This window comes from Ipomoea triloba, chromosome 7 (genome assembly GCF_003576645.1).
Source record: "Ipomoea triloba cultivar NCNSP0323 chromosome 7, ASM357664v1".
Classification (NCBI taxonomy): domain Eukaryota; kingdom Viridiplantae; phylum Streptophyta; class Magnoliopsida; order Solanales; family Convolvulaceae; genus Ipomoea; species Ipomoea triloba.
In genome coordinates, this window is record NC_044922.1 from 5,728,347 (window position 1) to 5,749,489 (window position 21,143).

The window sequence follows — 21,143 nt, forward strand, 5'->3', positions numbered from 1 at the left end:
CACAACTGTAGTTACATTTTGATATAACTACAGTTTCATTCGATAATACAAAAAACACAAATGTGAAACTGTTATTCAGTGTCAGTTCATATACACTGCAGTTACATTTCAACACAACTACAGTTAAATTTCGATATAACTATATTTTCATTCAATAATATAAAAACAAATGTAAGGCACTATCTTTTGAGATGACTTGTAATATTAGTGACCACGGTCCACGGTATAACGACTGCATCTTTCCTATTAGTCTGGTAGTTCATTTTGGCAGGATGAATAGCTAAAGAAATTGAAGTAAGGTCCTTGTAAATTTGTAACTTTTAAGAGTATCATATTCAATATATAAGATATAACATATGATTAGACAACAAATTATTATTGTGTGGATCATGGTCCACACCGCTATGTGAACTATGAATGTAATATACAAATGACATACTTTATGTACACAATAACATAAATAATGTACTTTTTATTTATGGTCCACACAAATGTGCGAACCATTGTCCATGGAACTATATGCCATTTAGTATTCCTTTTTTTTTGAAAGGTAAAACTGCATTAATAATCATTAGAAATGTTTACAACAAGGTTCAATGGAATGAAAAGTCATTCTATACAATATGACATAGAAACAAGTTTTCTAACTAGGCTAATAAAAAATTGATCTGCAGACTGTGTTACAAATTGGAAATTGTGATACTTAAAAGAACTTAAGGCTTCTATCAAGTGTTTGATGATCAGGCCAAATGTAGGCAAGCCAAAAAGGAAAGTCTTGCACACCACCTGAGTCTTCGTCTTCATACTGACGTCCATTGACAATATTCTCAGTTGAAGATACACACCCAATCTTGTGTCTTTGACCAATTCATCAGTGGGCAACCTATCAACCGAACTGAACTGCATATCATAGGCATTTTTTCATTGTGATCTACTTCGCCCAGGATGAGATTCACATAAGCCATTACCATTTTTATCTTTTTTGTTTTCCATACAAACCTCGTCAATAGAACGAGAGGGAAAAGCGCGTCAAAGAAACGAGATAAAAACACTGCAAATAAATGCAGAAGGAAACAAAATGCAAACAGTAGACAAAACAAAAGATATGTACACAAAATCCAAATCCATAATACACCACTCCCAACAAAGCTCCCTTTTCAATGTCAAGAAAAGCCAAAATATCTCTTTCCAATACGCCACTTACTAACACCTTGAAATGTTCAAAGTGTGCAAGCTTGGCTATGGAAATGGTCAGAGATGCGGTGGAAGGCGAAAAGATTTCTTATTAGATGGATTATTTGAGTTGTGCCTAAGATAGTGCAAGAGGAGGGGAAAGAAAGAAGGCTACGGTGGTAGTGGGAGGATGAGAAATGGTGGACGGCGGTGGGGAAAGAGGGTCGATGGCGAAGGGAGACGGCAGGTGATGAAGGTGAAGGGGATATAGCGAGGTCTGCTACCTCGCCTCTGCCGAACAAGTGGAGGCGGCGCCCGCCGGATGAAATGAAGAAGACGGAAGAAGACCGAAAGAAGAGAGAAAGAGGAGAAAGGAAACTGAAAACCTCTTAGGCCTTGGCATCACCTAGACAATAAAAGAGCAAATCAAATATTCAAAGGTAAAAGAATAACTCTTACCTTAACATCATAATAGCAATCCTTGAGAAAGCTTGGGATGTTAATTGCCTCGTCCCTAATCACTGATCAAACAAGGTCAGACATTCTCCATTTAGGGGTAAGTTGATTCCCTCCCATTCCATAGACTTCGTGTAATCCGAACAGTGATGGGTATATAATAGGAATTTCGTCATTTCCTAATGTTGGTCCTGGTGGGTAGCTAAGTGAGTCTAGAGGGGGTTGGGATGAGGGGGGTGAATAGACTCACTGGGGTTTTTGAAATTTTCAACGCAAGTTTTTTTTATCTAGAGAATAAAACTTGGTCAGAGTAAGTTTGTAGAGGAAATAATATGTTTCAAAATTTTATATTAACTTTGCAAAAATTGTGTATAACTTAAAAATGATTTGGCTTGGTCGAGAGATGCAGTACGATATTGAAAAAAGTGCGTAAATAAAAATAATAGAAAATGATATTTTTATAGTGGTTCGACTATTAACGAAGACTACTTCAATCTTCTTCACAATTTGTGAAGGGTTGTACTAATATTCCCTTTTAGTACAATAATCCTCCAAGTATGCTTCCTTGATTACAAAACCGGACAACACACTTCTTCAGGTTTTTCAACTTTGCAAGTCTACTTCGCTTCTTTCTACTTTTCTCCAAGCAGAGTTGGTTGGTAAAGATTTGTTTCTTCTTTCCTCCAACTTGAAGTCTTGGATTGAATGAGCTTGAGTGGGCAGTGAAGCAGCACAAGATTTCTTTTTAAAGCTAGATAGAACTTTAACGCTTTTCTCTCATTTTCTAGATCGCTTGAACTTTTAACTTGATAGCTTGTATGATTTTTCACAAAAGACCAGCACTACCATCTGAACAAGAAGAGGGTATTGTCCCGTTGGAGGGAAGACAAATTTAAAACGCCTTTTGTCCAGTGTGTAATAATCGCTGAGTATTGAACCTATGTGGGTCTCAGTACTTTATAGTCGTTTGGACCTTAATTTTTGCAGACAATTTGTCTTTTAGTCTTACACAAAAGGACATGACTTTTAATGAATGTTTGACTTTGGGATATGTTCCTAGGACTTATTTGTCCAAGGTGATCACCCACAATTTTTAAGGTTTCGAAATGTCTATCGCACTAAGAATGTTTTCTGACTTGTCCACATGAGTCATGAATGATTCGTGCCTTAATGCTCAATAACAAATGATTTACTTTATCATTTGTTCAACAACTCCTCGAATGATATTTCTTTATCATTCGGTCTTGATAATCATCAAGAGGTGGGCCCTTCCATGATTCGGCCTCTTCATACCTCTTAGTCTTGCTTCATGTCTTCGGCCTCCAGGTCTTCTTTAAGTCTTCTATCTTCAGTTTCCATTTCTTGTCCTTAGACATTTGGACATTCAAGAATCTAATTACATCGAACTGGAGAGCACGAGTCCTACAATAATACAATAACTCGTCCATATGTTCATTCTATACTAGAGACAATATTTGAGAGGAAATGAGGGGTCTAAACTCCTATTATTTGGTATTATCAAAATCTCAACATGAGGGTTCCTAACAACTAAGATATAAATAGTACACGATTTTTACTAAACTACTGCAGAGTTTATGAAAAAATTTATACTTACAAAAAATCTCGAAATTACTACTTTGGTAAATTTCTTAGAAAATCAACCTAAAAGTTTGAAATCTACTTGTATCTCAAAATCTACTTGCTTATTCTATTTCCTATGAAATACTATTAATATTCACTTAAAATTCATTTCGCGAACCATGTTGTTAGGACAACGTGTTTCACAAGCCCGAAGAATATGATCAAGTGCTCCTTTATTTTATGAGTTTCAAGTTCCGAATACAATAAGACCCAGATTCCTAACAACAAATTATTTTGTGAACCCGAGTCTAAAGATACACAATTTACATATTAAATGTTCACAATTTATATACTGAATGTTCACAACTAAGTGTTCACAATTTACATACATTCCATATTTAAATTATGACGGGGCCACTTTACATGATAGACCCCGGTCCTTATTGATTCCTAACATATTGGGCTCAAATCTCTGACTCTTTCACGGGTAAAGCACTCCTGGCAATCTGGCATGCAGATCAATGCAAAAGTGATAGGGTAAGTGTTTTTTGGGTTGGTTTTCTTCATCAATTCTTGCATGGGCCCTATGAAAGAGATATGGAATAATTCATTGATTTCCATTTGCAGAGGCTTCATAGTTTTGTGTCAGTCTTCTCTTTTGGCTCGATCTCTGGTTACATCCTGGCGTGGAAATAGGGGGAACATACTTGACCCAAGTCAACGTCATCGTTCTAGTCTTTGAGTCTTTCAGTTGTTATCCTCTTCTATAATTTCTATTCTTCCGTTAGTTGTCTGAGAGAAGAAGAAAGCTGCTATTGCTATGGCTCTGCCCTTTAATCCTGTTTGTTTCTTCTCCTTTCTCATTCCCTTAATAACCGCCTTTTACTTTGTTCATGGAGAGGCTAAGCTCCTATCTAATTGTACCAAGGAATTCTCCTGTGGAGATTTGGGTTTTGTGGGGTTCCCTTTTGCTAAACACACTCAGCCTCATTGTGGTTTAGTGGCAGTTAACTGTGATACTACACCCCCAATTGTCCAGTTGGGAATGGGAGGAGATTGGTATCAGCTTAAGCTTTTATTTCAGCCTTTCGGGGCTGACTATTCGATCTACCTTGGAGACTCGAAGCTTCAGAAACCCTTTGGCAGCCATAATTACTCAAATTTAAATTACACCATCCACTTTCAGAATTCTCCTTCTATCACATTCCTCAGTTTGGATGCAAGCATATTGAACAACTTCTTTTTTAAATGCAATGACAGTCAAGCTGATGATATAGGCAATTATGAAGGGTATAACTGTTCTGATGGAATTAGTTTGTACTACAAACGTCACTTGCCAGAGAATAATCCAAAATGTGATGCTGTTAACTGAACCCTGTATCCATCTCCATTTATTATTCAACAAACAAATGATGGCTTAACTGCTCAATTTGGATTGCGCTTGGAAGTCTCAAAAACTTGCCAGGAGTGTTACAAAGGAGGAGGGCAATGCACAGAAGACAGTAAGAACGATTTTCTCTGTGCACAAGGTATCCACTCTTCTCCTCAGCATTGAACCACCTTAAAACTTTGCACTGTTCATTATATTCACATAGAATTGAAGATGCTTTTGATTAACTGCAATGGCTATGGCTACCTGCTAACCGTTGATAGGAGATGAAAAACATGGCAACATATAATTTTGCTTCAATTTTCTACACATTATTCAAAATTTTGTTTTCTTTTACATTATGATAAAAGGGAATTTATCTTTAACGTTATATGTTCACATATTTACTCTTTACAGTAACCACAGGGAACACAACCACAGGGAACAGCACCACTGGGAAAACCACTACAGGGAACATCACTACATGGAACACCCCCACAGGAAATACGAGCAAGCGCAAGCCAATTCCAATCATAGGTAAGTTTTTCCATGTATGTCTAAGGTTACCACATCTACCAGCAGCTAGCATTATCCTACTTTTTCTACATTTCAGAGGAAATTAGACCATCATATACACTTCCTCTATCTTTCTTCAGTTTCAGGCGCTTTAGCACTGATCGTTGTAAGTATGGCTATCGTTCTTGTCTGGCAATGCAAGGAAGGAAGGAAAGGCTACTTGAGAAATACATCTTCAGGTCCAACCTCAGACCTTGAGAGGGGCCGCAGTAGGCTCTTTGGAATTCTAGTCTTCTCCTACTCTGAACTTGAAGAAGCCACACGCAATTTTCATCCTTCTAAAGAACTTGGAGATGGAGCTTTTGGCACTGTTTACTATGGTAAGAGAACAACAGATATTCAATTTCTTCTGCCATTAGATTCACTACTTTCTAGGCTAATTCTTGGAATAATGCAAATTAGGAATACTTGGGGGTGGAAGAGAAGTTGCTGTGAAACGCCTTCATGAGCGCAGCTGCAAGAGAATGGAGCAGTTTGCAAATGAAATCTCAATTCTCAACCGGTTAAAGCACCAAAATCTGGTTAGACTATATGGATGCTCATCAAGGCATAACCGTGAATTCCTCCTTGTATATGAATATATCCCGAATGGAACAGTTGCAGATCACCTCCATGGCAACAGATCAGCAGATCGACTGCTCACATGGCCAATCCGCATGAAGATTGCAGTGGAAACTGCTGCAGCATTGGCTTATCTCCACGCTTCAGGCATAATACACCGCGATGTGAAGACTAGTAACATAATTCTTGACAACAATTTCTGTGTTAGAGTTGCAGATTTTGGGCTCTCGAGACTCTTCCCAGCTGATGTCACTCATGCCACCACTACACCTCAAGGAACACCTGGATACGTTGATCCAGATTATCACGAGTGTTATCAGCTCACTTATAAGAGTGATGTTTATAGCTTTGGGGTTGTTCTCATCGAACTTGTATCATCAATGCCTGCTCTGGACATGCGTAGGCATGCTGACGAGATCCATTTGGCAAAACTAGCAATGAACAAGATTGTAACAAGAGCATTTGGTGAACTCATTGATTCCTCTCTGGGATATGAGAAGGATACTGAAATCAATAGAATGACAACTTCAGTGGCAGCGCTAGCTTTTCAATGCTTGCAACCTGACAAGGATATGAGGCCTACAATGGAACATGTTTTGGAGTCACTAAAGGAGATTCAAGGCAATGAGTTGAGCAACGATGACGAAAGGGTGAATATTGAGGAAACTAATGTGTCTAAAGAAGAGGTAAGATCTCCAACTTATCCAAAATCAGTAAATATTTAATGGGTTAGTAGCTTTGATCTGCTACATCTAGCTAGTTTTTATCAAATGTTTGTAAAATCATGTGATATTTTAGGCCATTAATTTGATTCTTTTTGGTGTATGTAATCTTATGATATAGGAGGTGCGAGGAAAAGCAATGCGCTAGACATGGGTTGGTCCTTCACTTGCAGATGGTGTGATTTTGAAGCATGTTGCAGCTACCAAGAGCAGTTCTTGAAGTCACTTGAACTAGCAATTGCCTTCTGACTATATGGGATTTGTAGCATAGTATTTTATTTAATTTTCTTATCAAACTTGTGATTATTGTAGCTAGTGTTTCCTAACCTATAAATGAAATTACCACTTCTATTCCCCGGGAGTAAAACCAGACTTTCTATTATGTTTTTGTTTCATTTCAGTTTTTAGAGCAACTATTGTCTTTGTTGCACAGACCAAGTGGTCTTGGTCAATATTAGGCCATGTTTCCTTTTATGTATCGCTTCCATTCTCAAAAGAGGTACAAAGACACTTCAGTCTTTTCCGTTAAAGTATGATAGTTCATTTTGGTAGGGTGAATAGCTAAAGAATTTGAAGTGAGGTCCTTGTAAATTTGTAACGGTTAAGAGTCTCACATTCATAATATAAGAGATAAATATGAGTTTATAAGGCTATAAGTTAGACTAGCTAATTGATTGGATTAAATCTGTGATTTGACCTATATGCATTATATTATAGCACAATTAAGTGACCTTTGACTAAATCTCTACTGTTATAACTTCTGTTATTTTAATTTTCCCATTATTACCATCTACATGCATATTATAAGAAATAAGTTTGATTTCATTAGATTTAATTAAATGTTACCATAATTATATTTAGTAATTTATAATATATAAAATTCTTACTTTAATAATATTAATCATACAATAATTAATTAATTATTACTCAAATTATCAATACTTTTAATATATAAATATATACGGAGTAATATGAATTCTACAACTATAAATTAAAAAAAGTTATATGCTATTATTTTAAAAAAAATATTTTAAGATTGAGTATTAATATTAAGCATATATTTTTGCACATCGCACCTATAAAACACTAGTATTATATATAATTATTATAAAGTAAAGGGAGAATCCCACTTTAAAAGAGTTCTCATACCAGGGGACATAGTTGATTAGATCTAGAAATCGAAAAACATCTTGACATCACCTAGACAATAAATGAGCGAATTAAATATTCAGAGATAAAAGGGTGACTCCTACTTTTACATCATAATAGCAATCATTGAGAAAGTCTGAGATGTTAATTGCCTCGCCCCTGATCACTTTCCAAACAAGGTCAGGCATGCTCCATTTGGGGGTAAGTTGATTCCCTCTCGTTCCATACACTTTGTGTATTTCGAACAGTGATGGATATATAATAGAATTTCTATTAGTTGCTAAGACATACAGAGTACATGATTTTTTATTAAACTATTGTAAAGTTTATGAAAAAAATTCTACTTACAAAAAATCTCAAGTTATTACTTTAGTAAATTTCTTAGAAAAGCAATTTAGAAGTTTGACGCCTACTTGTATCTCAACAGTTTCATAGCTTTGGCACCTTTGTTGTAAAGTAAGGGATATTAGAAACTTTTAGGGCAACATGCCCCACATACATGCCAGAAAAATGTGATCAAGTGTTCCGTTATTTTATGCGTTTCAAGTTCCTAATACAATTGTTATACCATGGACCAAGTTTTATATTGTATTGTGAACTCTAATACAAAAATTCTATAATTTTAATTAACATATTTTGTACCTACGTTGACAATTTTTGTATATATAAACAAATAACTTGATAATTGTTGGTACATAATATGATAGTTACAAGTACAGAAACTGTTAACCGCGGCACGTACGCAATGTGTCAACTACAGATACAAAATTTGAAAATCATTTTTAGACTAGAGTCCACAATTTAAGATAAATCTTGGTCCATGGTATAATTTGCCTTCCTAGTACCAGACATAGATTTCTAAGGCCTTCCTCAATAGTTAAACTTGGGTGTGATTTTTGAAAAGTTTTTGTAAGTGTAATTAGAAAAGAGAAAATGGGGTGGAAGAAAAAAAAAAGAAAAAAAAAACAAATAAATAAATTACGCTCCCGCCTGAGGCACAGTGACACTCTCCCAAATGGGGCCCACCAAACCTGCAAAAACACTTGCAGGAGAAAGAACTCCTCTAAATCACTCCCTTTCCATTTATAAAAACATCCACCAAATTTTTACTATTCCAAAATTAATCCAGAGACAACTAATAGGGATACTCTAACATATTGTGCTCAAATCTCTGACTCTTCGACGGGTAAAGCACTCCTTGCATGATCAATGCAAAAGTGATACGGGTTTTTTGGGTTGGTTTTCTTCAATTCTCTCATGGGCCCTATGAAAGAGATGGAATTCTTTGATTTCCCATTTGTAGACCTTTCATACTTTTTTGTCGGTCTTCTCTTTTGGCATTGTGTTGATTGCGGTTGTTATATCATGAATCCGAGTCTACCTTACAAAGTTGACCTAAGTTTATGTTCACAATTTTAGTATTTTATGTTCATAATTTTAGAACTTTATGTTTATAATTTTTAAATTCTATGTTTACCATTTTTTAAATTTAAATTCATAATTTTTAAACTATATTCACAATTTCAAAACTTTATATTCACAATTTCACAACTCTATATTTAATAGTAGGGAAAATGGCACTTTTCCCCTATGTTATGTGCATATAACACTTTTTCCCCCTGTGTTATTAAAGTGACAGCTTTTCCCCCTGAAATGTTAAATTGGCATTTTTACGCTTAAAAATAATTATTTCATTTATTTTTCTTCTCAACAAATTATTACTTATATGTATGGATGATCACGATTCGGTTCGAACCTAACTAAACACTGTAACAATCATACTGAAATAGTATGGACGGTTTTGGCTACGATTCAGAACCGAAAAAATAAAATTAAATAATTGTTGAACCGTGAACAGAACTGAACCACAGTCATATATAGTGGAAATGATCAAACACTTATTTTGATAAATCGATACGGTTTGATTCCAATTTCGATTTTGAACAGCCAATCAAAACTTATTTATTTATTTTTTTAAAATTTATTTCTTATTTAAAAATAGTCTAAATTCAACAATTATTTTATTTTATTTTATTTTTTCGATTATGAATCGTAACCGTAACCGTAACCGTCCATACTATTTAAGTTAAGGGTAAAAATGTCAATTTAACATTACAGGGGGCAAAACTACCACTTTTAAAATAACTGAGGGGGGAAAACTGTCACTTTAATAACACAGGGGGGAAAAGTGTTATATGCACATAACATATGGGGAAAAGTGCAATTTTCCCTGAATAGTATAACATAATTTTTGAATTTATATAACAAAATTGTGAATATTAAGTAATGTAATTTTGTATATTGAGATTTAAAATTGTGAATATAGAGTTCTAAATTTGTGAACATAGAGTTCTAAAATTGTGAACATAGAGTTCTAAAATTGTGAACATAGAGTTCTAAAATTGTGAACATAGTTTTTAAATTGTGAACACGGACCAGGGTCCACATTGCAATGTGGACCCGGTGGACTCGGGTCCATAGCATAATTTGACGTGTTCATTGTCAGCACTGAAATTTTGTTAAAGGATAATATTTTTGAATGTTAAAATATTTGAATTATTTTGAATAATTTTAATATTATCTAATTTGTTAATTAGATAATATCAAAAGAATTTGAAATCATCAAAACTCAATAGGATCTCTCATTTCTATATATCCATTCAACAAAAATCATAGAATCAGCTTCGAAGTAGATGTTACAATGATCCTAAATATAAAAGCTCATTGAAAAAGATAATGCCAAATGTTGCTCCAAATCCCATTGAAGAAAGTTGAACTCGGAGGCCCTTCAATGAAGAACAAGCTATATATACAAGCTCTTCTTTGAAGATTAAACCACTTGAATTTCTGAGATTTCTCAATTAAGTGTTCAAGACATCCCATTAAAGAATCAGAATGCCACTGCTTTGATACTCGACTACTCGTAAATCCACACTCTTTGAATTTTGAATATATATAATTCAAAATTTCTTTGTTTGCAGTCACATCGTGTGGAAGTAGGGAACATAGTTGACATGAAGTCAAGGTCATTGTTCAAGTCTTTGTGCTGTACGTTCCCCTCTTCTATAATTTGTCTTCTTCAATTAGTTGTATGAGAGACGGAAGGAAAAAATTGCATACTTATCATGTCGAATCTGAGCATGTCTAACATGTACAACTGCATAGGGCCCTAATTTCTGGGGGCCTCATATTTAAAAAAAAAAATTATATGTATATATAGTTTATAAAAATTTAGGCTAAATGTGTGAAGATTGGATCAATTTATGAGAAGATGAAATTGAGCCCAATTGACAATTGCTTTAAAAATCATATATATACATATATTTCCTAATCCAAAAACATTGCCAATTTTGTTCGTCAATTATATTTTATAAATCATAATCCCACATCTCAATTAAACAATTAGAAAATTCTCAATTCTTAACCCTATAAAATACGGCAATACCGTAACGAAATTCGACAATTTCCAATTCGATAATTTCGTAGATCGCAGACCGCAACTCAATCGATTCTTCAATTCTTTTTTATCACACAAACTCTCAAGTTCTTCAATTCTCTTAACAATCGATTCTTCAATTCTTTTTTATCACACAAACTCTCAAGTTCTTCAATTCTTTTAACAGGTAATTAAAATTATGTATTTTTCATAATTTTTGTTTATTTTTTTAAGAATTTATTTCTTGATTAATTATTTATTCATAGATTTTTAAATAAATTCTTTTTTTCCATAGGATTTAATAATTATGTCTTCTAGAAAATATACATAAAAGAAGAATTGTGCAACTAACTCAATCTAAAAAAAGGAGCTCTTGAAAATTTTATTACAAAACAAACTCAATTGATTAACTTTAATCTCCATTAACCTGATAAATATGATTTTTGCATCGATCAAACACCTAAAAATATAATTTTACAGTGATTTTGTTTAGATATTGAAGATACTTACTTGAGATGATGATTTTACCCTTAAAATATAAAATCGTGCAACATTTTGCCGTCAATTTGGCCAGAAGGACCAAAACTGATAAAAATAACAAAGTTAGACACCAAAATTGAAAAAATTTAAAGTTGTGCACCAAAATTGATAAAACTCAAAAATCGTGGGATCAAAAGTGATATTAATTCTTTTAAAAATGTCAAAAATTTTAGTTAATTCAAGGATCAAATCAATAATTTTCCTATAATCAAGGGCCAAATTAGTTAACTCGTTTAAAAATATTACATTTTGTGAGTCTTCTCTTTTGGTTCGATCTCTGGTTACATCCTCGCGTGGAAATAGGGGGAACATACTTGACCTGAAGTCAAGGTCGTGGTTCAAGTCTTTGAGTCTTTCTGCTGTTATAATTTCTATTCTTCCGTTAGTTGTCTGAGAGAAGGAGAAAGCTGCTATTGCTATGGCTCTGCCCTTTAATCCTGCTTGTTTCTTCTCCTTTCTCATTCCCTTAATGACCGCCTTTTACTTTGTTCATGGAGAGGCTGAGCTCATATCTAATTGTATCAATGATTTCTCCTGTGGAAATTTGGGTTTTGTGGAGTTCCCTTTTGTTAAACACACGCAGCATCATTGTGGTTTAGTGGCAGTTAATTGTGATACAACACCCCCAACTGTCCAGTTAGGAACGGGAGGAGATTGGTATCAGCTTCAGAATGTACTGAATTTCGGGGTTCACTATGCAATCAAGCTTGGAGACTCGAAGCTTAAGAAACCCTTTGGCAGCCATAATTACTCAAATTTAAACTACACCATCCATTTTCAGAATTCTCCTTCTATCGCGTTCTTCAATTGGGATGCAAGCTTATTGAACAGCTATTTTAAATGCAATGACAGTCAAGCTGATGATATAGTAGGCAATTATGAAAGGTATAATTGTAGTGGTGGAATTAGTTTATACTACAAAGTTCAGTTGCCAGAGAATAATCTCAAATGTGATACTGTTAACTGTACCCTGTATCCATCTCCATTTATTATTCAACAAACAAATGATAGCTTAACTGCTCAATTTGTATTGCGCATGGAAGTCTCACAAACTTGCCAGGAATGTTATCATGGAGGAGGGCAATGCACAGAAGACAGCAAGAACCAATTTCACTGTGCACAAGGTAACTACTTTTCTCATCTATCAACGTTGAACCACCTTAAAACTTTGCAGTGTTCATTATTAGCTAATAATATTCACATAGAAGATGCTTTTGAGTAACTGCAATGGCTATGGCTACCTGCTAACTGTTGATAGGAGATTAAAAACAGAGCAGGCTGCATATAATCTTGTTTCACTTTTCTAGACATTAATCAAAATTTTGTTTTCTTTTACACTGATAAAACCGAATTTGTCTTTAACACAATATGTTCGCTTATTTACTCTTCCCTGTAGCCACAGGGAACATCACCACAGGTAACACCACCACAGGGAACATCACCACAGTGATCTACACCCCCGCAGGAAATAGAAGCAAGCGCAAGCCAATTCCAATCATAGGTAAGTTTTTCCATATATGTCTAAGGTTACCACATCTACCAGCAGCTAGCATTATCCTACTTTTTCTACATTTCAGAGGAAATGAGACCTTCTTATACACTTCCTCTATCTTTCTTCAGTTTCAGGCGCTTTAGCACTGATCGTTGTAAGTATGGCTATCTTTCTTGTCTGGCAACGCAAGGATGGAAGGAAAGGCGGCTATTCGAGAAACACATCTTCGGATCCCACCTCAGACCTTGAGAGGGGCCGCAGTAGGCTCTTTGGAATTCTAGTCTTCTCCTACTCTGAACTTGAAGAAGCCACACGCAATTTTGATCCTTTTAAAGAACTTGGAGATGGAGCTTTTGGCACTGTTTACTATGGTAACACAATAACAGATATTCAATTTCTTATTCACTACTTTCTAGGCTAATTCTTGGAATAATGCAAATTAGGGATACTTGGGGATGGAAGAGAAGTTGCTGTGAAACGCCTTCATGAGCGCAGCTGCAAGAGAATGGAGCAGTTTGCAAATGAAATCTCAATTCTCAACCGGTTAAAGCACCAAAATCTGGTTAGACTATATGGATGCTCATCGAGGCATAACCGTGAATTCCTCCTTGTATACGAATATATCCCGAATGGAACAGTTGCAGATCACCTCCATGGCAACAGATCAGCAGATCGACTGCTCACATGGCCAATCCGCATGAAGATTGCAGTGGAAACTGCTGCAGCATTGGCTTATCTCCACGCTTCAGACATAATACACCGCGATGTCAAGACTAGTAACATACTTCTCGACAAAAATTTCTCTGTTAAAGTTGCAGATTTTGGTCTCTCGAGACTCTTCCCTGCTAATGTCACTCATGCCACCACTACACCTCAAGGAACACCTGGATACGTTGATCCAGATTATCACGAGTGTTATCAGCTCACTTATAAGAGTGATGTCTATAGCTTCGGGGTTGTTCTTATTGAACTCGTATCCTCAATGCCAGCTGTGGACATGAGTAGGCATACACACGAGATCTATTTGGCAAAACTAGCAATGAACAAGATTGTAACGGGAGCAGTTGATGAACTCATTGATTCCTCTCTGGGATATGAGAAGGATACCGAAATCAATAGAATGACAACTTCAGTGGCAGCGCTAGCTTTTCAATGCTTGCAATCTGACAAGGATATGAGGCCTACAATGGAACACGTATTAGAGTCATTGAAGGAGATTCAAGGCAATGAGTTGAGAAACGATGATGAAAAGATGAATGGTGAGGAAACTAATGTGTCTAAAGAAGAGGTAAGATCTCCAACTTATCCAAAATCATCAGTAAATATTTTAGGCCATTAATTTGTTTCATTTTGGTGTAATCTTATGACATAGGAGGTGCGAGGAAAAGCAATGCGATGGACATGGGGTGGTCCTTCTTCACTTCCAGATGGTGTGATTTTGAAGCATGTTGCAGCTACCAAGAGCAGTTCGCTGGACATGTGACTATATGGGATTTGTAACATAGTATTTTATTATTTCATTTTCTTATCAAACTTGTGATTATTGTACCTAGTGTTTTCTAACCTATAAATGAAACTACCACTTCTATTCCCAGAGAGTAAAACTAGGGGCCGTTTACTAACTGGAAATTTTCTCCAGTTTTCTGAAAATTCGGAAAACTGAAAAACAGAAAACAGAAAACATGTTTACTAGCACAGTTTTTCATTTTGAAAACAGGAAATAATTTTTCAATTTTCTAGAAAACTGAAACACTATAAAAAACTGTTTTCTAAATTAAAAACAGAATCAACTATCATCTATTAGACTATATGTCACTATACCCACATTCTCAACATTATCTACTTACATATTTATTCATTACTATGATTACATTTATTATAATCTTCTTTTACTTATCATCATCTTCTATCTTTTCTACTTGCATTACTTATTTAAACATAACTTATTTGATTATGCTTAAAATTATATATCATTCACATTATCAAAATTAAAAATTGAAATCTATACCACGATTTATATTTGGATTGAACTCAATTGATTATTGGTTTGGATATTTTTAATTATGTTATATCGGATTACAAGTTTGGTCCGGATATCGGATATCGAAATTTCACATATATTACTATATTAGAATTCAAAATAAAAATTATATATTATATACATGTCATTCAAATGAATATATCCAAACATATTTTAAATATTAGCTCAAAAAATATTAATATTATCTAAACTAAATTTTATGTGAACTTAATAAGTAATTGGTTCAGATATATTTTTATTTATGTTATATACAAATATAAATTTAGTTCGAATATCAAATGTAAATTTTTTTTGTTGTTAATTTTATACCGTTTAATCTAAAAAAAAATTTGAAAAAATAAGTGTTAATAAACAAGTTTTCTAAACAGAAAACAGAGAATGAAAACTGAAAATTTAGAAAACAGAAAACAGAAAACAGTTTTCTGTTAGTAAACAGACTTTCTATTATTTTTTGGTTTCATTTCAGTTTTCGGAGCAACTATAGTCTTTGTTGCACTCTTGCACAGTTGCATTTGCACTGATCAAGTGGTCTAGGTCAATATTAGGGCATGTTTCATTTTATGTAACGCTTCCATTCCCAAAAGAGGTACAAAAACACTTCAATCTTTCATGTTAAAGCCTTATAGTTCATTTTGGTAAGGTGAATAGAGAAAGAAATTAAATTGAGGTCCTTGTAAATTTGTAACTGTTAAGCTAAGAGTCTCACATTAAAAATATAACATTAAAAATATAAGAGATAACATTAGTTTATAAGACAAGTTTTTAAAATTGGATAAAGGAGGGGCGACCCCAGGGAAGTCAAGACATGCGCGCCAAATCTTCCAGGAATGCTTCCTCGCTCCCAACTGGGCAAAGGTCCACAGTTTTTCTTTCTTCTTCCTGAAGAGCCCCGATCGTCGCAAGGCAGTCCGCTACTTTGTTTTGCTCACGATAGATCGCACGGATAAGTTAATTGCCTCGTCCCTGATCACTGTCAGAACAAGGTCCATCTCCATTTGGGAGTAAGCTGATTCCCTCCCGTTCCATACACTGTGTATTTCGAGCAGTAATGAATATATCATAGAATTTTCATGGGTTGCTAAAATATACAGAGTACGATTTTTAACTAAACAACGGTAAAGTTTATGAAAAAAATTTCTACTTACAAAAAACCTCGAATTACTACTTAGTAAATTTTTTAGAAAAGCACTCTAAAAGTTTAATTTGACATCTACTTGTATCTCAAAAGTTTTATAGCTTTAACACCCTTGTTGTTTAGTAAGGGATATCAAAACCTTTTAGAACAATGTGCTTCACACGCTTCCCTTATTTTATTAGTTTCAAGTTCCTAATACAAGAACCAGCAATCGTTATACCCTGCACCACGGTGCACATAGCAATGTGCACCACGTACGTAAAACGACGTCGTTTCGGTGTTAGTGGATGCGGACGCGAATGACTCAGGGAATTCGTTATCTATAATACACATAATCATTATCTATAATACACAGAACGTTTGCCTAGAATACACAAAATGTTTGCCTATAATACACATAATATTGACACAAAATACACAGATGTTAGTGGACGCGGACGCGAATGACTCTAGAAAATTCATTATCTATAATACACATAATCATTATATAGAATACACAGAACGTTTACCTAGAATACACAGAATGTTTGCCCAAAATACACAGAATATTGACACAAAATACACAGAACTCATCCTCCTAAACATTCGAATGCACAAACACATCACAACATGTGTTACTAACATGAAATCACAACATGTGTTACTAACATGAATACACATAACGGTTGTTGCCTAGAATACACAGAATGATTGCCTGGAATACACAGAATATTAACATAAATACAGAGACCGGCCGAAACGTAAAACATGATTTCCAAAAAAAACGGACGATTAGTTTAAAATGCTCAAAATGGCATCGTTTAGATACGTGGTGCACATTGCTATGTGCACCGTGGTGCACAGTATAATTTGCCAAGAACCAGATTCCTAAAATATTGGGCTCAAATCTCACACTCTTCCACGGGTAAAGCACTCCTGGGAAGCAGATCAATGCAAAAGTGATAGGGTACGTGTTTTTTGGATTGGTTTTCTTCAATTCTTGCATGGGCCCTATGAAAGATATGGAATTCTTTGATTTCCCATTTGCAGACCTTTCATACTTTTTTGTCAGTCTTCTCTTTTGTCTCTGTTCTTACATCGCGTGGAAATAGGGAACATAGTTGGCCTGAAGACTGAAGTCAAGGTCATCGTTCAAGTCTTTAATTTGTGCTGTACGTTCCCCGGCCTCTTCTATAATTTGTCTTCTTCAATTAGTTGTCTCTGAGAGATGGAAGGAAAAAGCTGCTTTTGCTATGGCTCTGCCCTTTAATCCTGCTTGTTTCTTCTTCTTTCTCATTCCCATATTGGCCGCATTTCACTTTGTTCATGGAGAGGCTGAGTTCCTATCTAATTCAACCAAAGAATTCTCCTGTGGAGCTCTCGGTTTTGTGGACTTCCCTTTTGCTAAACACACAGAGCCTCATTGTGGTTTAGTGGCAGTTAATTGTGATAAAACACCCCCAACGATCCAGTTGGAAACGGGAGGAGATTGGTATCCGCTTCAGGTTGTACTGAAGCATTCCTGGGGTGCCTATACAATCTACCTTAGAGACTCGAAGCTTCAGAGACACTTTGTCAGCCATAATTACTCAAATTTAAACTACACCCTCCACTTTCAGAACTCTCCTTCTGTCATATTCCTCAATTTGGATACAAGCATATTGAACAACTATTTTAAATGCAATGACAGTGAAGCTGATGATATAGGCAATTATGAAAGGTATAACTGTAGTGATGGAGTTAGTTTGTACTATAAACGCCACTTGCCAGAGAATCCCAAATGTGATGCTGTTAACTGTACCCTGTATCCATCTCCATTTGTTATTCAACAAACAAATGATGGCTTAAATGCTCATCTTGTATTGCACTTGGAAGTCTCAAAATCCTGTTATGAGTGTTACCAAGGAGGAGGGCAATGCTCAGAGGACAGCAAGAATGAATTTCAGTGTGCACAAGGTAACCACTCTTCTCCTCACCCTTAAAACTTAGTAGTGTTGATTATTATATTAGCTAATATTCACATAGAAGATGCTTTTGATTAAATGCAATGGCTAAGGGTAGCTACTGACTCTTTACCACGGTTTCAAAAATCAACCTAGGCGCCCCTAGGCGTCTAACTCGATCGAATTGGCCAAGTTAACTCAGTCAATTCAGTCGAGTTAGCCGAGTTAACTCAGCCTTGTTATATACGGAGTATATATATATTTATAGTGCACCGCCTAGGCGCTTGTCTAGGAGATGAGAAACATGGCACATGACACCATGCTTGGCGGTGTTGATATAAATAATATATAAACATATATGTGAGATGGAAACATATCTCCAACCTCATGTAAGACTATAAGAGGTCATGAGGCAGATAAAAAGAGATTATTATCCATATTTTATTTGGAGCCCATTAAAAAGTAGTCGGTTCGCATAACGTTCAATTGGCAGCATATAATTTTGTTGCACTTTTCTAGACACTAATCAAAATTTTCTTTTCTTTTACTCCATGATAGAAGTGAATTTATCTTTAACATTAATTATATGTTCACTTATTTACTCTTTACTATAACCACAGGGAACAACACCACAGGAAATAAGAGCAAGCGCAAGCCAATTCTAATCATAGGTAAGTTTTGTCATCCTTCATATATGTCTAACGTTACCACATCTACATTTCAGAGGAAATGAGACCTTGATATACACTTCCTCTTTCTAGCTTCAGTTTCAGGGGCTTTAGCACTGATCCTTTTAAGTGTGGCTATCTCTGTTGTTTGGAGATGCAAGAAAGGAAGCAAAGGCTATTCAAGAAATACATCTTCAGATCCCACCTCAGACTTTGAGACAATCTGCAGTTGGCTCTTAGGAATTCTAGTCTTCTCCTACTCTGAACTTGAAGAAGCCACAAGCAATTTTCATCCTTCTAAACAACTTGGAGACGGAGCTTTTGGCACTGTTTACTATGGTAAGACATAATAGATATTCAGTTTATTCTGTCATTAGATTCACTACTTTCTAGGCTAATTCTTGGAATAATGCAAACTAGGGATACTTGGGGATGGAAGAGAAGTTGCTGTGAAGCGCCTTCATGAGCGCAGCTGCAAGAGAATGGAGCAGTTTGCAAATGAAATCTCAATTCTCACCCGGTTAAAGCACCAAAATCTGGTTACACTATATGGATGCTCATCAAGGCATAACCGTGAATTCCTCCTTGTATATGAATATATCCTGAATGGAACACTTGAAGATCACCTGCACGGCAAAAGAGCAGCAGATCGACTGCTCACATGGCCAATCCGCATGAAGATTGCAGTGGAAACTGCTGCAGCATTGGTTTATCTCCATGCTTCAGACATAATACACCGCGATGTGAAGACTAGTAACATACTTCTCGACAACAATTTCTGCGTTAAAGTTGCAGATTTTGGGCTCTCGAGACTCTTCCCAGCTAATGTCACTCATGCCAGCACTACACCTCAAGGAACACCTGGATACGTTGATCCAGATTATAAGGAGTGTTATCAGCTCACTTATAAGAGTGATGTTTATAGCTTTGGGGTTGTTCTTATTGAACTCTTATCATCAATGCCTGCTCTGGACATGCGTAGGCATACAGACGAGATCCATTTGGCAAAGCTAGCAATGAGCAAGATTCTTACAGGAGCATTTGATGAACTCATTGATTCCTCTCTGGGATATGAGAATGATACTGAAATCAATAGAATGGCCACTTCAGTGGCAGCGCTAGCTTTTCAATGCTTGCAACCTGACAAGGATATGAGGCCTACAATGGAACATGTTTTGGAGTCACTAAAGGAGATTCAAGGCAATGAGTTGAGCAACGATGACGAAAATGTGAATTGTGAGGAAACTAATGTGTCTAAAGAAGAGGTAACATCTCCAACTTATCCAAAATCTGTTAATATTTAATGGGTTAGTAGCTCTGATCTGCTACATCTAGCTAGTAAATGAACTAATAGAGCTGTGCTTTTTATGAAATGCTTGTAAAATCATGTGATATTTTAGGCCATTAATTTGTTTCTTTTTGGTGTATGTAATCTTATGATATAGGAGGTGCGAGGAAAAGCAATGTGCCGGACATGGGGTGGTCCTTCACTCGCAGATGGTGTGATTTTGAAGCATGTTGCAGCTACCAAGAGCAGTTCTTGTAGTGACTGGAATTAGCAATTGTCTTCTTACTATATGGGATTTGTAACAGGGTATTTTATTTCATTTACTTATCAAACTTGTGATTATTGTGCATAATGTTTCCTAACCTATAATGAAGCTTGCTGTTCTCTGAGTTGTGTGCCAGATGTTGAGAACACAATGCCCATGTTGTAGAAGTCTTGGAGCATTTCAACTTAGACTTTGATGCCATTTTCCTTCAAGCTTCTCTTATCTGTATCATCCAATAATACCTCTCTGATTTTCTTGAGGTTCAATCATATGTTTTAGATCTCCTTCTCCACAGACATTTCTGTTCTTAGCTCATGGTCATGGACCTTAGCTTGATGATGTACAAGAATGGAGATGAGTGTGTCAGCTATGTGCTTCAATGGTGGCAGGCATATCTTGAAGAAGAGATCTGAAAAGTGATTGCCCTCTCTTCTCAGGTCTGAGATGAAGAGTATATTATATATTCTTTCCCAGAATTATCCCTCGGGTTTTCATGTTTTCCTTTACAAGTTAATAACTCCCATAGGCTGGACATAAAATTTGAACATTAGGTGATTACTAAGGACCACATTTTGTATTGTGTTGTACATGGTGTGACTAATTAGGGACTCAAATACAGTAGGTAGAAAGTGAGTTATTCTCTCTATTGATTTTAATGGGTTAGGTTATTATTGTAAACTGATATTTTTTACAAGATTTATATTTTGACATATGAGTTGAAGTCAGGAGCGAAAAGTTAAAACGTTTTGTGATTGTGTACTAATATAGC

At 35.5% G+C, this 21,143-nt stretch overlaps 3 protein-coding genes across 4 annotated transcripts; all 3 read left to right on the top strand.

Moving 5' to 3' along the window:
* Window positions 1–4,092: 4,092 nt before the first annotated feature.
* LOC116025287 (LEAF RUST 10 DISEASE-RESISTANCE LOCUS RECEPTOR-LIKE PROTEIN KINASE-like 1.2) lies at window positions 4,093–6,805 on the top strand. Its single transcript, XM_031266471.1, has 5 exons — window positions 4,093–4,739; window positions 4,997–5,116; window positions 5,236–5,475; window positions 5,558–6,402; window positions 6,560–6,805. The coding sequence occupies exons 3-5, from the start codon at window positions 5,268–5,270 to the stop codon at window positions 6,584–6,586; spliced, it is 1,080 nt and encodes a 359-aa protein (XP_031122331.1). The 5' UTR covers window positions 4,093–4,739; window positions 4,997–5,116; window positions 5,236–5,267; the 3' UTR covers window positions 6,587–6,805.
* Window positions 6,806–12,065: 5,260 nt separating this feature from the next.
* LOC116025286 (LEAF RUST 10 DISEASE-RESISTANCE LOCUS RECEPTOR-LIKE PROTEIN KINASE-like 1.1) lies at window positions 12,066–14,641 on the top strand. The gene is made up of 6 exons (XM_031266470.1): window positions 12,066–12,448; window positions 12,607–12,687; window positions 12,960–13,064; window positions 13,184–13,426; window positions 13,499–14,343; window positions 14,428–14,641. Exons 1-6 carry the CDS (start codon window positions 12,442–12,444, stop codon window positions 14,536–14,538), a joined length of 1,392 nt encoding a protein of 463 aa, XP_031122330.1. The 5' UTR covers window positions 12,066–12,441; the 3' UTR covers window positions 14,539–14,641.
* Window positions 14,642–17,461: 2,820 nt separating this feature from the next.
* Window positions 17,462–20,498, top strand: LOC116025280 (LEAF RUST 10 DISEASE-RESISTANCE LOCUS RECEPTOR-LIKE PROTEIN KINASE-like 1.1). 2 transcript variants are annotated; one of them, XM_031266459.1, is made up of 5 exons: window positions 17,462–18,166; window positions 18,774–18,824; window positions 18,915–19,160; window positions 19,242–20,086; window positions 20,267–20,498. In XM_031266459.1, the coding sequence occupies exons 1-5, from the start codon at window positions 17,464–17,466 to the stop codon at window positions 20,378–20,380; spliced, it is 1,959 nt and encodes a 652-aa protein (XP_031122319.1). In that variant the 5' UTR covers window positions 17,462–17,463; the 3' UTR covers window positions 20,381–20,498. The 2 variants fall into 2 exon arrangements, with proteins under 2 accessions (XP_031122319.1, XP_031122320.1); XM_031266460.1 differs by having other exon boundaries at window positions 18,921–19,160.
* The last annotated feature ends 645 nt before the right edge of the window (window positions 20,499–21,143 follow it).

Bases quoted from the DNA above. Each gene is read 5' to 3' on its own strand.
- LOC116025280 (XM_031266459.1), top strand. From the start codon at position 17,464: ATGGCTCTGCCCTTTAATCCTGCTTGTTTCTTCTTCTTTCTCATTCCC. The intron at 18,167-18,773 runs GTAACCACTCTT...CTATAACCACAG, and splicing joins TGAATTTCAGTGTGCACAAG to GGAACAACACCACAGGAAAT. The intron at 19,161-19,241 runs GTAAGACATAAT...AATGCAAACTAG, and splicing joins TTTTGGCACTGTTTACTATG to GGATACTTGGGGATGGAAGA.
- LOC116025286 (XM_031266470.1), top strand. The intron at 13,427-13,498 runs GTAACACAATAA...AATGCAAATTAG, and splicing joins TTTTGGCACTGTTTACTATG to GGATACTTGGGGATGGAAGA. The intron at 14,344-14,427 runs GTAAGATCTCCA...CTTATGACATAG, and splicing joins CTAATGTGTCTAAAGAAGAG to GAGGTGCGAGGAAAAGCAAT.
- LOC116025287 (XM_031266471.1), top strand. From the start codon at position 5,268: ATGGCTATCGTTCTTGTCTGGCAATGCAAGGAAGGAAGGAAAGGCTAC. The intron at 5,476-5,557 runs GTAAGAGAACAA...AATGCAAATTAG, and splicing joins TTTTGGCACTGTTTACTATG to GAATACTTGGGGGTGGAAGA. The intron at 6,403-6,559 runs GTAAGATCTCCA...CTTATGATATAG, and splicing joins CTAATGTGTCTAAAGAAGAG to GAGGTGCGAGGAAAAGCAAT.